The sequence below is a fragment of the Hemiscyllium ocellatum genome, chromosome 48 (assembly GCF_020745735.1).
Source record: "Hemiscyllium ocellatum isolate sHemOce1 chromosome 48, sHemOce1.pat.X.cur, whole genome shotgun sequence".
NCBI classification, from domain to species: domain Eukaryota; kingdom Metazoa; phylum Chordata; class Chondrichthyes; order Orectolobiformes; family Hemiscylliidae; genus Hemiscyllium; species Hemiscyllium ocellatum.
Genome location: NC_083448.1, coordinates 20,587,234 through 20,601,267, shown reverse-complemented (window position 1 = coordinate 20,601,267; position 14,034 = coordinate 20,587,234). Strand labels below are relative to the sequence as shown.

The 14,034-nt window shown below is 47.4% G+C and overlaps 1 protein-coding gene across 1 annotated transcript; it reads right to left on the bottom strand.

Annotated features, from left to right (window-relative positions):
* Positions 1-2,564: 2,564 nt before the first annotated feature.
* On the bottom strand, positions 2,565-12,269 carry LOC132836918 (fibroblast growth factor 17-like). Its single transcript, XM_060856485.1, has 5 exons — positions 12,188-12,269; positions 11,024-11,160; positions 7,221-7,407; positions 4,791-4,897; positions 2,565-2,858 (listed from the first exon to the last, which is right to left on the bottom strand). Exons 1-5 carry the CDS (start codon positions 12,267-12,269, stop codon positions 2,565-2,567), a joined length of 807 nt encoding a protein of 268 aa, XP_060712468.1.
* Positions 12,270-14,034: the final 1,765 nt, after the last annotated feature.

Genomic DNA, 14,034 nt, shown 5'->3' with positions numbered 1-14,034 from the left:
GGCTCAAGAGGTGAAATGAGATCTTGCAGCTTTCTGTGTTAGTCTCCAGGGTGGCATCGCTTTGTCCTATCTTAATGTAGCAGAGGGCACTACGGGTATGGAATGAGTTGCCAGAGGAAGTGGTGGAGGCTGGTACAATGACAACACTTAAAAGGCATCTGGACGGGTATATGAATAGGAAGGGTTTGGAGCATGGCCAAGTGCTGGGAAATGGGATTGGATTAGTTTTGGAACTCTGCTTGGTGTGGATGAGTTGGACTGAAGTTTCTGTGCTGTATGACTCTGTGACACTATCTGAGCTGATAGATGGTCTCTCCCTATTCTGCTGTTTGTCCATTTATTCTGATGAATGGTCAAGGTGTGCTAAGTGTCATATTGCTGGCAAAGAGTGGGAAATCTGAAGTAAGATAAACCACTGTGTCTCTCAGCTGCCCCACTCGATTGAATTCGAGACAAACCACTCCAGATTCTCCTCACCAAGACTCCCCTTTGACTGTTTCCCTACGCTGTGAGACTGTCCTGATTTGCAAAATGAAATAGGGCTGGCACAGTTGGAGATGACAGTCATTTGCGGAACACTTTGCATTAGATTACAGTGTGGAACCAGGCCCTTCGGCCCAACAAGTCCACACTGACCCGCCACCCACCCATACCCTTTACCTAACACTACGGGCAATTTAGCATGGCCAATTCACCTGAACGCAGACACTGGGAGAATGTGCAAACAGTCGCCTGAGGCGGGAATTGAACCCGGGTCTCTGGCGCTGTGAGGTAGCAGTGCTAACCACTGTGCCGCCCACATTGTTCCTCCTACACCACTCCCAATCTAATCCCTTTCCTGTGTGCATTCAACTAGCCTCTTGGTGTGATGGGAAATCGGAGCCCCTCCCAATCCTGCTGATGGACAGCATTGCACTGAGTGTAGTGACCCCATGATTAAATATCCTTCTGGGGGCTAACTGCTCATGTATTCATTGCAGTTAGTCACCAAGGAAGGTTGATCAAAGTGTCCTTTGTGTGTCATTGTTGACAAGTGGATGGAGGTTCCATTGCTTCTTTGGATGGGTTTGATCACAGCTACCTTCCAACCCATTTCACCCACAGAGGAAGCTGCTAACATACCTTCACTTCTGGCTTGTATTGTTCCTGGGCAGGTGTTACATTTTTACCTGCCCTGGCTCTGTTTCCGCATTTGTCTTCCTCGAATTGATCGTACTCTCGATAGTGGGGAGAACAAAGACCCCAGCATCAGGCCTTTCACCTGGCACTGGTTCCTGCCCTCAATGTATCCTCAGGACACTGTATGTCACTGCACATTGTGTTCCAGCTCACTGCAGTCTGGCGCTGCTAAAGACGCAAAGGGTCTGCGTTGAAAGTTGCAACTTTCACCACCTCAGGATGTTTCTGGCAGCCTGTGCAGTGTAGTCACTGTGGGGAAGAGCACCCAATTTACAGGCAGCAAGCTCCCAGACAGGACATTGAGACTGATGAATCTCTTATGACATTGGTTGGTTGGGAGATAAACAACACCCAGGACCCTGGGGAGCAGTCCCTGGCTCTACTTTGAAACAGAGTCCCAAAGTTAGAGAGTCATACAACATGGAAACAAATCATTTGCTCCAACCAGATGGCGCAGGCCCCCAATCTAACCTAGTCCCAGCTGCCTGTGCCCGGCCCACATCTTTCCAAATATTTCTTATTCATGTACTTCTCCAAACGCCTTTTCAACCTTTTAATGATCGCTTCCTCCGGAAGGTTATTCCACACATGAACCACCCTCTCTGTAAAAACGTTGCCCCATGTCTTTTTTAAAATATTTCTCCTCTCACCTTAAAAAGGAGCCCCTCCCCCCACTCCCCCTCCCCCCACTGAGTTGTGAAATGCCCCACCGTAGAGAAAGGACACCTGCCATTTACTTGATCTCCACCCCTCGTCATTTTATAGACCGTGATAAGGTCAGCCCTTGGCCTCTTGTGTCCCAGTCTATTCATTGTGCCACTGGATTGGTCGAGGGAAGACTTCAGGTCTCAGCTGAAAAGCAGCAACTCCTACAGTTCAAAACCAGGAACATCATCCAAGATTATTGTGGTATCTGAAAGTGAGACTTAAACTAAACAACTTTCTGATTCAGAGGCAACAGTACTCCAGAACTAAGGCACAGAGTTGATCCTCATTGTCTACAACCGAGTATTCTTCCAAACGCAGCCGTTTGGAACCTGTTCCCAAATATATCAGTGGCTGAAGAGTGTTGTGGGATGTTCTGAGGACGTACAAAGAACTGTACAATGACGAGGGATTTCTCTATTTACCTGGTCAGGACCGCTGTTTCTGAATTCACTCAGCATCGATGAATTGTACTGCACAAGTCTGGCACATTTCCAATCGAGCACACACACAGAATAGCCTTTGCGTTTCAGGTGCTTGTTTCATTGTTTTTTATTTCATCAGTTTTTTTTTGTAAATTTTTCTGAAAAACCTGTGTGTGTTCCACCGTCTAACCGTTAAAAACCAAGTATAAAAAAATAGAACATCTTATTTAAAAAATATTGAAAGTCATTGCTTGTCTAGGTCCGATGCCTCTTGGGAAGGCGAGTTCTCTGAGTCCTTTTGGTGATGGGGTAATTTATAAACTCAAAGTGCCTTTGCTGGTCCTGGTTTGGAAATAGCGGCTCACCTTTGAAGAGTCTCTTCATGAAGTGGACTTCTCTCTGATTCTGTCTGGTCTTTGTTGCCTTCCTGGGCTGGCCTTTCCGGGTAAAGGCCATGTACCACCCATCGTACTTGGTGTTCCTCAGTGCCGTGTAGTTATTTTCCAGCAGTATTTCGGTGAAGATGCAGTCCTTCCCTTTTCCAACCAGCTGGATCAAAGGCAAAACATGAGACGGTCAGGCCACACTCCCCCTTCAGTCAAACCCAGCAGAGTTTTGACATCGTGCCCTGAATTGTGTATCGTTTCCCCCTTTCCCCCACCCTCAGTGAGGAGATTCCACTGCCTAGCACCGCCAACCTGTTGAAGACCAGTCACTCGTTTCACAGAGGAAATGGCAAGACCATTTGTGGTACAGCAAGATCCCACAGTAAACTTGTATTTATACAGCACCATTAATGTGGAGGTCCCAAGGTGGGACAAAGTAATCCAAGAAGATACTGGAACAGGGCAATGCAAACCTTGGTCAAGGCAGAATAGCTGACAACAGGACAATGGTGGAGCCTTGGAAACTGTGAGGCTAGAAAGCTATTGGTCCATTACAAACCTGAAGTAGATCTTACTGATTAGGATAGAGGAGATGGGGATAGAGTTATAATACTGAAAGATAACTGATCAGAAATCAATTCAACCTCAGGCAGTGGCTGCAAAGGGGCAGTGTCCGATGGGTGAGGGACCAGAGTTGGTGGGAAGGACAGAAGACTATCAGGAGCTTCACTTGAATCAATGACTTCTATCTGAAACTCGAAGCTTAACCAACAAGGCAGCTCCATCAACATCTCTAAAAGTGTTTTATCACAAACGGAAAACTCTACATGTGAGGCTTGCAATGCTCCGAACGCTCCTCCCACATCCCTCTCCATAGCACCCAGCATCCTGAAATACTGGCCATAGACCTCCCAAACTCCAGGAACGTTTGCAATCCCGGTCGGAGAAATCAGCCCATGTACAATTTGCGAAAGCGATGTTGTGAAGTGAAGCCCTGTTGTCACTGTTTCCCTGATCTCTGGGAAGGAAACCTTTCCTGGTTTTGGATGGGAAGCCTCTCCAAAGGGACTGGAAAGGGTCAGGCAATCACTGGCAGTGAAAGTCTGGTTCAATCGTGAAGTGATCTCACCTTTAACATTGGGGTACCCGGTCAGACAAAGGAAGGTACTCACTTCAGGTGAATGGTTGGCAGTGATGACATGGCCACTATCACCGAAGAGGACTGGACCATCATCCTGGGGCAGTCTTTATCTCTATCACTATCACCTCGCTGTTTATGGGAGCTAGCTGGCTGGAAACTGGCTGTTGCATTTGTTACCTTGACAACGGTGGCTAAATTTCAGACATGTTTCACTGGCTGCAAAATGATCTGGGACATCATTTGATCTTGAGAGGTGCTGTGGAAAGGCAAGACCTTGAAAGGCTGTCAATATGAGAAGGAACAGATTCTGCAACACAGAATGAGGCCATTTAGCCCATCCTGTCTGTTCTGGTACTTTGAAGGAGATTTTCAAACTAGTTTCTGTTCATAGCCCTGTTATTCTTCAAGTAGGTGTCCAGTTTGGTTTGGAAGATAACAGCTCCACTGGGTTCCACCACCTGTCTGCAGCACATTCGGGGTGATAACGACATTTCTAAATTTCCTCATTTTAGAAATCCAAAGCTGTGTCAAAACACTGAAAGTGTACCAGGACTTGAGGAGAACTTACAGGCACCTTGGACCAGAAGGGTGAGGTCTTCCACGTTCCAGTCAGGAGAAAGGAGTGGGAATGGCTCAGAATTTATTCCATATGTTAAAGTGCTTCTGGATGGGAATCTATGGAACTGACTGCCACAGAAGGCTGTGGAGACCAGGTTACTGAGTATATTTAAGACAGAGATAGATAGGTTCCTGAGTACGAAGGGTTACAGGGAGAAAGCGAGAGAATGGAGTTGAGAAACTTATCAGCCATGATTGAATAGCAGAGCAGGATTGATGGGCTGAATGGCCTCATTTCTGCTCCTGTGCCTCATGTTAGGATTCATTCTGAGGGTGTTTGTGTTCACTTGCTTGACCCTCACATACAGCCACCCCCACCTTCAGCCAGCCACTTACTTTTCCCACCAGTTTCCCCTTTCTGTTCATACAGATGTAGTGCCCAGTCTCTGCTCCCCGGATTCTCACTCGACTGTCAAACGTGTCCGTTTCCACCAGCAGCTTCGCTAAAACAAAAAACAGTAATCCATTAAAATAAAGGAGGTGGACCCAGGTCTGCTGAGGACTGGGCAGGGATGGAGCACAATCAGGGTCTCATTGGGAAGTGAGAGTATCTTCTTTATTCTTAAGTGATGTTACAAACATCACTGACAAGGACAGCATCTCTTATCAATCCTTAACTGTCCTTCAAGCAAGTGCCTTACCAAAGGGCAGTTCAGAATCAACCACTTGGCTGTTAACTTGCAGTCATATGAAGGTCAGACTAGGTAAGGATGGCAGATTTCTCACCTCCCCTGAAGGCCAAGCCCAGATGGGTTTTCACATCCATCAATGGTGGTTTCACACTCACTATTTCAATTACAGATTGAGTGAATTTCAATCCCACCATCTGATGTACTGGGTCTCGAACCCATCACCTCATAGCCTGAGCTAAGATCTCTGAAACACTATTATAGTGACATTTCTACCACACCATCATCTGCACCAAATGCAATCCTGTCGATGTCTGGAATCAGGCAGGTGTCACCCCATTCCCTTTGAGTTTTGTACAATGTTCACACACCAATTTTCCGGATTTCCTGAAATAAATGGAGGCCACTCCCAGCCCACTCCTGAGCTGCTGCTGGTTAAGCTCCACACGAGAAGTGGCAACTCAGAAAGTGACCTTCCTGTTAACCCGAATTAAAAAGCGTCTCATTCTGTTTCTAAACAGCCAGAGCAGTAGCTAACACCAGCAGCCACCTCACTCCTGGCTGTCTGCTGAGGGCCAAAGACTGAAGGTGCTGGAAATCTGTACCAAGCACTGAGAAAGCTGGACAGACTCACTAACTGGGGAGCGAGAAACACAGGAAATGTTCTGGGCAAACGTCAGATCATCTCCAAACATTCACTCTCTTTCCCTCCCCACTGATGCTGCCAGAGCTGGTGGGTTTCTCAAACATTCACTGCCTTTGGTCTGGTTATCTGTTACTCTGTTATAGAAACCATTCAAAGCACCTAATTTAATTCCAGTCTATAACTCAGTCCAGAGTATCTGTCACTCACTGGATAAACACTTCAATTGAGCACCAGTGTGTGACCCACTTCTGGGGATCTCTCGGTCTGAGGTTTATAAAATCATGAGGGGCATGGACAGGGGAAGCAGACAAGGTCTTTTCCCTGGGGTGGGGGAGTCCAGAACGAGAGGGCATAGGTTTAGGGTGCGAGGGGAAAGGTTTAAAAGGGACCTAAGGGGTGACTTTTTCACCCAGAGGGTGGTACGTGTATGGAATGAGCTGCCAGAGGATGTGGTGGAGGCTGGTACAATTACAACATTTAAGAGGCATTTGGATGGGGATATGAATAGGAAGGGTTTGGAGGGATATGGGCCGGGTGCTGGCAGATGGGACTAGATTGGGTTGGGATATCTGGTCGGCATGGACGGGTTGGGCCGAAGGGTCTGTTTCCGTGCTGTACATCTCTATGACTCTATCACTCTGACAATAAACTCCCTGAATCCCCCAATTAGATTCAAAATGTGAACTCATTCCTCAGTTTTTCAACACAAACTCCTCCAGTCTACTGAGTAGCTTCCAAGTTCTGGATGTCTATTATTGTGTATATCAACTCAACCTGAACTCCTCAATCAGATTTCAGTCAATGATTCCTTCCTGGGTATCTGTTTACCTGGACATGAAAACCTCCCATTAAACCCCTCGATTAGATCGCAGCCTCTAACTCACTCCGAACTATTTATCATTCTGTGCATGACCTTGCCAGACCATTGATTCGATTCCATCCCTGTATATCTGCTGTTTGACGTACAGAGAGTTGAAATGTGGGGGGGAGAAAGCAGCTGGGCAGGAATTTTAGTCAAGGTGTGATTCACAAGAATGGAGGATGCTGGGAAACCTGAATCCAAAACTGAGCAAGAGACCCGAAACGTCAGCTCTGCTTTTCTCCACAGAGATTGGCAGAGCTGCTGAGTTTGTCCAGTGGTTCAGTTTGTTTGTGATTAGCCGTGTCAGGGTACAGGCTCAGTAAAATGGAGGGGCCAGGTAACGACAGTGTCAGCGAGTATGAAACCATTGCAGGCTTCCCAAGGGCAGTGCTCATTTTGGAGCAAAGGGACTTTTTACTGAGAGTAAACAAAGTCTATGATCGACAGCAAGCAATGAACTGGTTCCTTCCCAGCAGCCTTTGTACTGGCAGTGAGCGGAGGAGGGGACAAAATCCAAAACCTCAATCACTTTGAGCGGTCACATCTCGGTCTGATTGATGGGCCCATTACCCAATCAGAGTAGGCTATAGCCAATAGTGAAAGAGTCAAGTGCAAGTCAAATTCCTTACCGTATTTACTCCCGTCTTCCGCCGTGGCGTTGATTCTCTTGCCCAGGATCTGGACGTGCTTCCCACTGGTCCGGCTGTAGAGCTGGTAGACACGGATATGACGTCGGCTGAGTTGGTCACTGGTCCTGGTGTGGTCCCTCACGTGCTGATTAAAATTAGGGGACGATTGATTCTCCCCCTTTTGTTTACAAAGGGAGAAATAAAATCAATTTGCTTTTACTGTGCCGGAGCCCAGTGATCTGATGTGTGTCAGTTCACCCCTCCTCCAACTCAACTCTCCATCTCTCTGAGCTGGGCACAGGGTCGCCAACTCGTGTTGGACACACCCCTGGAAGGGAGAGTGCCTTCTCCAGAGTCCCACGATACGATAAATTCAGCCAGGTCTATCTGTCCATTGTTCTATCACTCCTCTGCAATCATTCAGCACGGAAACAGACCCTTTGGTCCAACTAATCCACGTTCCAAACTAAACCACTCCCAACTGCCTGCAGAACTACCTTTCTGGTTCATGTACTTAGCCACACATCTTTGAAATATTGTAACCGTCCCCAAATCTACCACTTTCTCAGAGAGTTCACTGAACATGTGAAGCACCCGCTGTGTAAAAGTGTTGCCCCTTATGTCTTATTCAAATCTCTCCCCTCTCACCCGACAGATGTACTCCTTCGTCTCAACACCCCCACCACAGGGAAAAGATACCTGCCATTTACCCTATCCGTGTCCCTCACGATGTTATACACCTCTATAAAATCACCCCTCAGCCTCCTGCACTCTCCAGGGAAAAGGGTCCCAGTCTATCCAGCTTCGCCTTACAACTCAAACCCTCCTTTTACAGCAAGATTCCTGGCATATTCTCCCCACGATGATTAATATTTGTCAGAGAAACAAGCAGAAGTGCCCACATGTAAACAGAACATTGCCTGGTGACACTGAAGTTAAGTATTGATGAGAAAATGATGTGTTCTCAAAATATTTCATCGTACACTCTTTTGGGATTTCTTTCTCTGACTTGGTTGAGTGCAATTTGAAAACCAGCAACAGCAAATCTCTTCCTTCAGAAATCATCAAACGTAAACGCCTGGGTTCTGATCATGGAGATCTGTCTTTAATTCCTGGAGAATCCAAGGAAACACTGAGGGAGGAACAGCCACCCCAAGATCCCATGTGACGTTCTCACAACTTGAGGTGCAGTCAGGAGAAGGGACAAGGCTGAAGCTAAACACAAACTTGCATCAACATATCCTGGTGGTCATCCCAAAGGAGGCCACTGAGATCAAACAGGCAACTGAAATCCTCAAGGAGGCTTTTAAGAGTTGGGAGAAAGAAAGAATTTCTATCTAAGTCATGGTTTTCTCATCCTGAAAGTGTTTCACTCAGTCAGGCGCTTGTGCAATGCAGGGACTAAAACCCTTCACTCTGGTGGAGATGGTGGCAGTACAGCCTCAGACTTGCTGGTCTCCTTAACAAAGACAGTTCTAGAAACACAAAGTCATGGAATCATACAGCGCGGACACAGACCCATCAGTCACAGCGTCACCGAGATGTTCAGAGATGTAGATCCAACCCGTCAATGCTGACCAGATATCCCAACCCAATCTAGTCCCACCTGCCAGGACCCAGCCCAGGTCCCTCCAAACCCTTCCTATTCATATACCCATCCAAATGCCTCTTAAATGTTGTAATTGTACTAGCCTCTACCACTTCCTCTGGCAGCTCATTCCATACACGTACCACCCTCTGCGTGAAAATGTTGCCCCTTAAGTCTCTTTTATATCTTTCCCCTCTCACTCTCTAGTTCTGGACTCCCCCAACTCAGGGAAAAGACTTTGTCCATTTATCCTATCCATGCTCCTCATTTTATAAACCTCTATAAGGTCACCCACTCAGCCTCTGACGCTCCAGGGAAAACAGCCCCAGCCTGTTCAGCCTCTCCCTGTAGCTCAAACCCTCCAACCCTGGTAACATCCTTGTAAATCTTTTCTGAACCCTTTCAAGTTTCACAACATCTTTCCGATAGGAAGGAGACCAGAATTGTATGCAATATTCCAATAGTGGCCTAACCAATGTCCTGTACAGCCATAATATGACCTCCCAACTCCTGTACTCAATACTCTGACCAATAAAGGAAAGCATACCAAACACCTTCTTCACTATCCTATCTACCTGCGACTCCACTTTCAAGGAGCTATGAACCTGCACTTCAAGGTCAAGGGTCGAAGGGCCTGTTCTGCACTGTAATGTTCTATGTTCTATGAACATGATGCCAAATGTTACTAATCTGCCTGTCCTCAGTCCATATCCCTCCATTCCTTGCATATCCATGCGCTAATGGAAAAGCCCCTAAAATGCCCCTATTGTGCCTGTCTTCACCCCCATCACCACTTGTGGCAGCATGTCCCACATCCCTATTACTCTCTGTGGAAACACTTCCCCCTCTCACCTGAACTGCATGCTCTATTGTGTTTGACATGCTCCTATGTCAATGTTGGAAACCTTGGATCAGCATTATTTGCATTACACAGGGCTACCTGTGTGTATTGTGTATCCTTGTGAGGCAGTTCTATTCAGTGGAGAAAGTGAGGACTGCAGATGCTGGAGATCAGAGCTGAAAATGTGTTGCTGGAAAAGCGCAGCAGGTCAGGCAGCATCCAAGGAACAGGAGGGCTGTTCCTGAAGAAGGGCTTATGCCCGAAACATCGAATCTCCTGTTCCTTGGACGCTGCCTGACCTGCTGCGCTTTTCCAGCAACACATTTTCAGCAGTTATATTCAGTGTACCTGTGCAGGTGTCCAAACCAGTGAAGGTGACAGTGGGGGGAAACTGAACAGCTATGTCCTGAACAGCAAGATCTCACAAACAGCACTGGGGTCAACACTGACTAACAGACCCATTTCTGGCTTGTACCTTCTGTATAATTGCTTTATAACATAGACTTTTCGTGTGTGTGTGTGTGTAGTTTTCCATGGGATATGGGCGCTGGTTAAAGTGATATTTCTTACCCATTCCCAACATGAGAGTTAAGAGTCAAATGTTTCTCTGACTCGGAGTCACAGACTTTTTTGTTAAAGAATGTAAGGCCAGTAAATATTTCCAGACTGTGTTTTCATTGAATTGAAATGCAATGGTAGGATTTGAACCCACATAAACTTGGGGCTCTGAGGCCAAAACAGCAATTGCTGGAAAAACTCAGTAGGGTGACCAAAGAGAAAACAGTGTGGACCTTTGGGGTCCAGTGGTCCTCTCTCAGAACCTGGGGTGGACTACAAACAGCACAATGACATTACCAATCCAACACCATCTCCCCCTTGCATCCCTCAAACACAACATCAAGGTTTCAGTGATTGTCAAGCCCTTTGAGGTGTCTGGCTCCATGAGAAGGCGCTATATAAATGCAAGTTGTGTCTCCCTGTCTCCCTGTACGTCATCCATGCATATCTTTGAACATGCCAGCAGGACACTGGAAGCAGGGTATGTTTAAAATTAGCTGAGATCAGCAGAAGATAGTCCCTCTCAAGGGCTTTTCCCCTGGGGGTCAGCAGGACACCAGCAGCAAGTTTCTTTGGTCATGCTATTCATTCACATCCTTCGCTATTTTTAGGGGGAGAGAAACGTCTTTCCTCCACCCAGGACGTTTTCCATCACCCGAACTGAACCAAGCCTCCATCTCGGCTGCTGGCAACAGAAATATTCCCAGATTCCACTCAGGATATTCACCGGGAGGAGGCCCCAGGGTGAAACTGGAGCCCCCTGGTGGCTGAGAGAACGTTCACACCCACGGGGACCATCCCACAGTCTGATCACACCAGCCACGGACAATCGTTCCTGCTTTTCTCCAGCTCCTTCTTCCCACACCGAACAACCAAGGTGGACTGGAGTTGGAAAGGGTTTTTTTGGGGGCTAAGATGTACTTGTTCCTCGGGTGGTGCTTGTTCACTGAACCCTGAAAGCGGTGGGACACGTTAACAGGGGAGTTCAGGAGGAAGACAGCACACTAGCCTTCATCAGACATGGCACAGACAGGGAAGAGTGGGGAGATGATGTTGGAGCTGGATAGGACTTGGTTTAATCTACTCCAGCGACAGGCCTGCTGTCCAAGTGCTGGAGGGTGCAGTCAGTGGAGATAAGTTGGTGCACACTCAATGGGCTGAAGGGATTCAATGAGCCTTGAACAGTACTGAAAGGCAATTTGCTGGAATTGGGGTCCTTTCAAACCTGTTCCTTCCTCGTCCTGGTTCTGAAAGCTCGAAGGATATTTCGGAGCAGCTACCTCTGCCTGTGGGAGGTGAAATGTCAGAGCTAGCTGCCAGGAAACTCTCCAGGACCTACTGGATATGTGCCTCATGGAGAGGAGGATGGACAGTACAAAGTGAAGGTCAACCAGACTTGGACAGCACTGCATCATTGAGAAATTTGTCTTTCAATCAGAATCCGCTCCTGGTTTTTATTCAGTCACTGAGTCCCAGTGAAGCCTGCTTGGACTGAAGAAGGATGCAACCATTGAGGAGGGGGGAGAGGGTCAAGTCAGTTGGAACACAGGCTGAAGTGCTGCAGTGCCACCACTGGCTGGAGGGTGTGATGACAGTGTGACATGTTGACATTGCATTTGACATTGGAAGTGTTGAGAGAGGTATTGAGTGTGGGAAAGGTTGCACTGAAGTCTGGTTGTAATCGTGACAATTGCGAGCGTGCTTTTGCCCAGAGGGAATGTGTTACCATGGTCACCGTACCTCAAAAGTGATTGGTCACACTTACAAACACACACTGAAGTGCAGCTTCTGCTGCACACTTGTGTCCCTGATACATTTGTCATGTTTTCAATTCCTTCTTTCCTGGAGGGTGAGAGTTGCTCTCCACACCAGTATTTATTGCCCGTCCCTAATTGCCCCTTGAGAAAGGGCTGTTGCCCTGCTTCCCTGAACATGCTCAGTCCTGTGGTCGAGACAGCCGTAGCACTGCCAGGGAGTTACCAGGTAGAGCCATTCTGTCACAGCCATTATCATCGCTTGCTCCAGGCATCAGGGTCATCTTCTGTGGTCTCAATGCTGCCATAATGCGGGAAATTCAAGAGCCAAGGCATGCACAGCAAGATCCCACAGTGCCAATGTCTGGAGAATTGATATTCATGATGTTAGTTGGGGATAAATATGAGTCAGAGGAGACACAGAGAGAGAGCTCCCTTCTCACCTTGTCTCTGATCCTCAGTGCCTAGCTGACCAGTAACACCTCCTCCTTCTCCTCCTCAGGGCTGGCTGCTGCCAAATTCCCAGTGAGTGAGAGATATTTTTCCAACTTGAGCTGAGTGTCGTGGCCAGCCCGGCCCATTCACTGGCCGGGCATCACAAACACATGCCAATGGCTGTCCTTGCCCATGTGACAGAGGTCCATGCTGCTTGGTAAGGGCCCCGTGATAATGAATGGCTGACTCAGGGCTTGGAACAGAACTGGAACTGCTGGTGTCCCCATCACATTGTTAGTCCTGACTCTGTAAAATAAGTGGACGAGTACCTGGAATGCCATAATATTCAAGGCTACGGACCAGGTGGTTTGAGTGCAGGCTTCAGGTAGTCTTTGCAGCACTGACCCAATGGGCCGAAGGGCCTTTTCTGTCCTGTGTGATTCTCTGATTCTGCTTATGGAGATTTCCATGGGAAACTACATGGGAAAGTTTTCTCATGTAGACCTTACCCAGAACCAAAGACCCAGAGGCCGGATTTGCACGTGGGGTGTTAGGGTGGTGGGAGCGCTATGGCCATATTAATGAAGAGAATTTGCGACCTGCTCCTTCTCTTGATGAATCTCGGAATATTCCTATTGTCCATGGTACCTCCCATGAGCTGGGCCTACGGAGCAGAGGCTGTCTCATTTCCCAGCAGAGGGACTTTGGGTATGACCACCTCAATTACAACCTGATGGCTTTGCCTGGGTGGGGTATAATCCAGAGCCTGGGGTGAGAATGATCCACACCCAGGTAAGGACACTGTCCTAATCACACGTAGCCCCACTTACCCCACTTCACCCCTCTTCTCCCAACCACCTATTTAAGATTTCAAACCCTTCGGGTTAAGCAGAAAATTCCTCAGCCACATCACTCAGAGTTATTGAAGGCTGCAATCATTCTCTAATCGCATCTATTTTTTGGTGGTAAACACAGTGGAAATGAAATGAAATGGATCTTTTGGACTGAACAGGGTCAGTTTGAAATGATGAGTCCACCCAGAGGTATCAAGCGCTATTCCTCCCCAGTGTCATCTGCAAAGTAGCCATCACCCTTTCCTGTGTGGTGTGCTGTGTGAAGAATGTTGTTCGATCCTATCTTAGACCGGGGCTACATTCAGCATCTAATCTCACAGACAGGAGACTGAGTGAGTGAGTGGGAATGATAATCCTACCCAAGTAAGGGACTGAGAGCAAAGTTGCTTCAATTTGTTCTTCTCAACCTCTTTCCAAACAAAAGGGCAAATGAAACGACGAGAGAGAGAGAGAGAGAGACGGGAAATCAGCATCAGAAGGACTGGTGTCTTAAAAGCTCAGATCAATTCCTGTAAACGTCCCTCTCAACACTGACCTAAAACTAGCAACTGGGTTGAAAAATTCCACAGCTTTTGAGCAGGGATCTCGCTTTTGTGAAAAGCACAGCCGTTCGCGCTAATTTTAACCTTTTGCCCAGAGATAAGTGTTAACTTGGTGTTGGATACTGAAACTATTTATATCAGCACTAAAAAAAGCTTCTCATGATGAATTTACAACACAGGTTAGCGTTGAGGTTATTCAGGGTGGGTATGGTGGGGGGAGTGCTTGTGGAAATAGGGGATCT

What these genes read in the sequence shown, in the direction of transcription:
- LOC132836918 (XM_060856485.1), bottom strand. Translation starts at nt 12,269, where the DNA reads ATGGCAGCATTGAGACCACAGAAGATGACCCTGATGCCTGGAGCAAGC. An exon ending in GGAACGATTGTCCGTGGCTG is followed by an intron (nt 7,408 to 11,023) that starts GTGTGATCAGAC and finishes TTCTCCCTTTGT; the next exon opens with AAACAAAAGGGGGAGAATCA. An exon ending in GGAAGACGGGAGTAAATACG is followed by an intron (nt 4,898 to 7,220) that starts GTAAGGAATTTG and finishes TTTTTGTTTTAG; the next exon opens with CGAAGCTGCTGGTGGAAACG.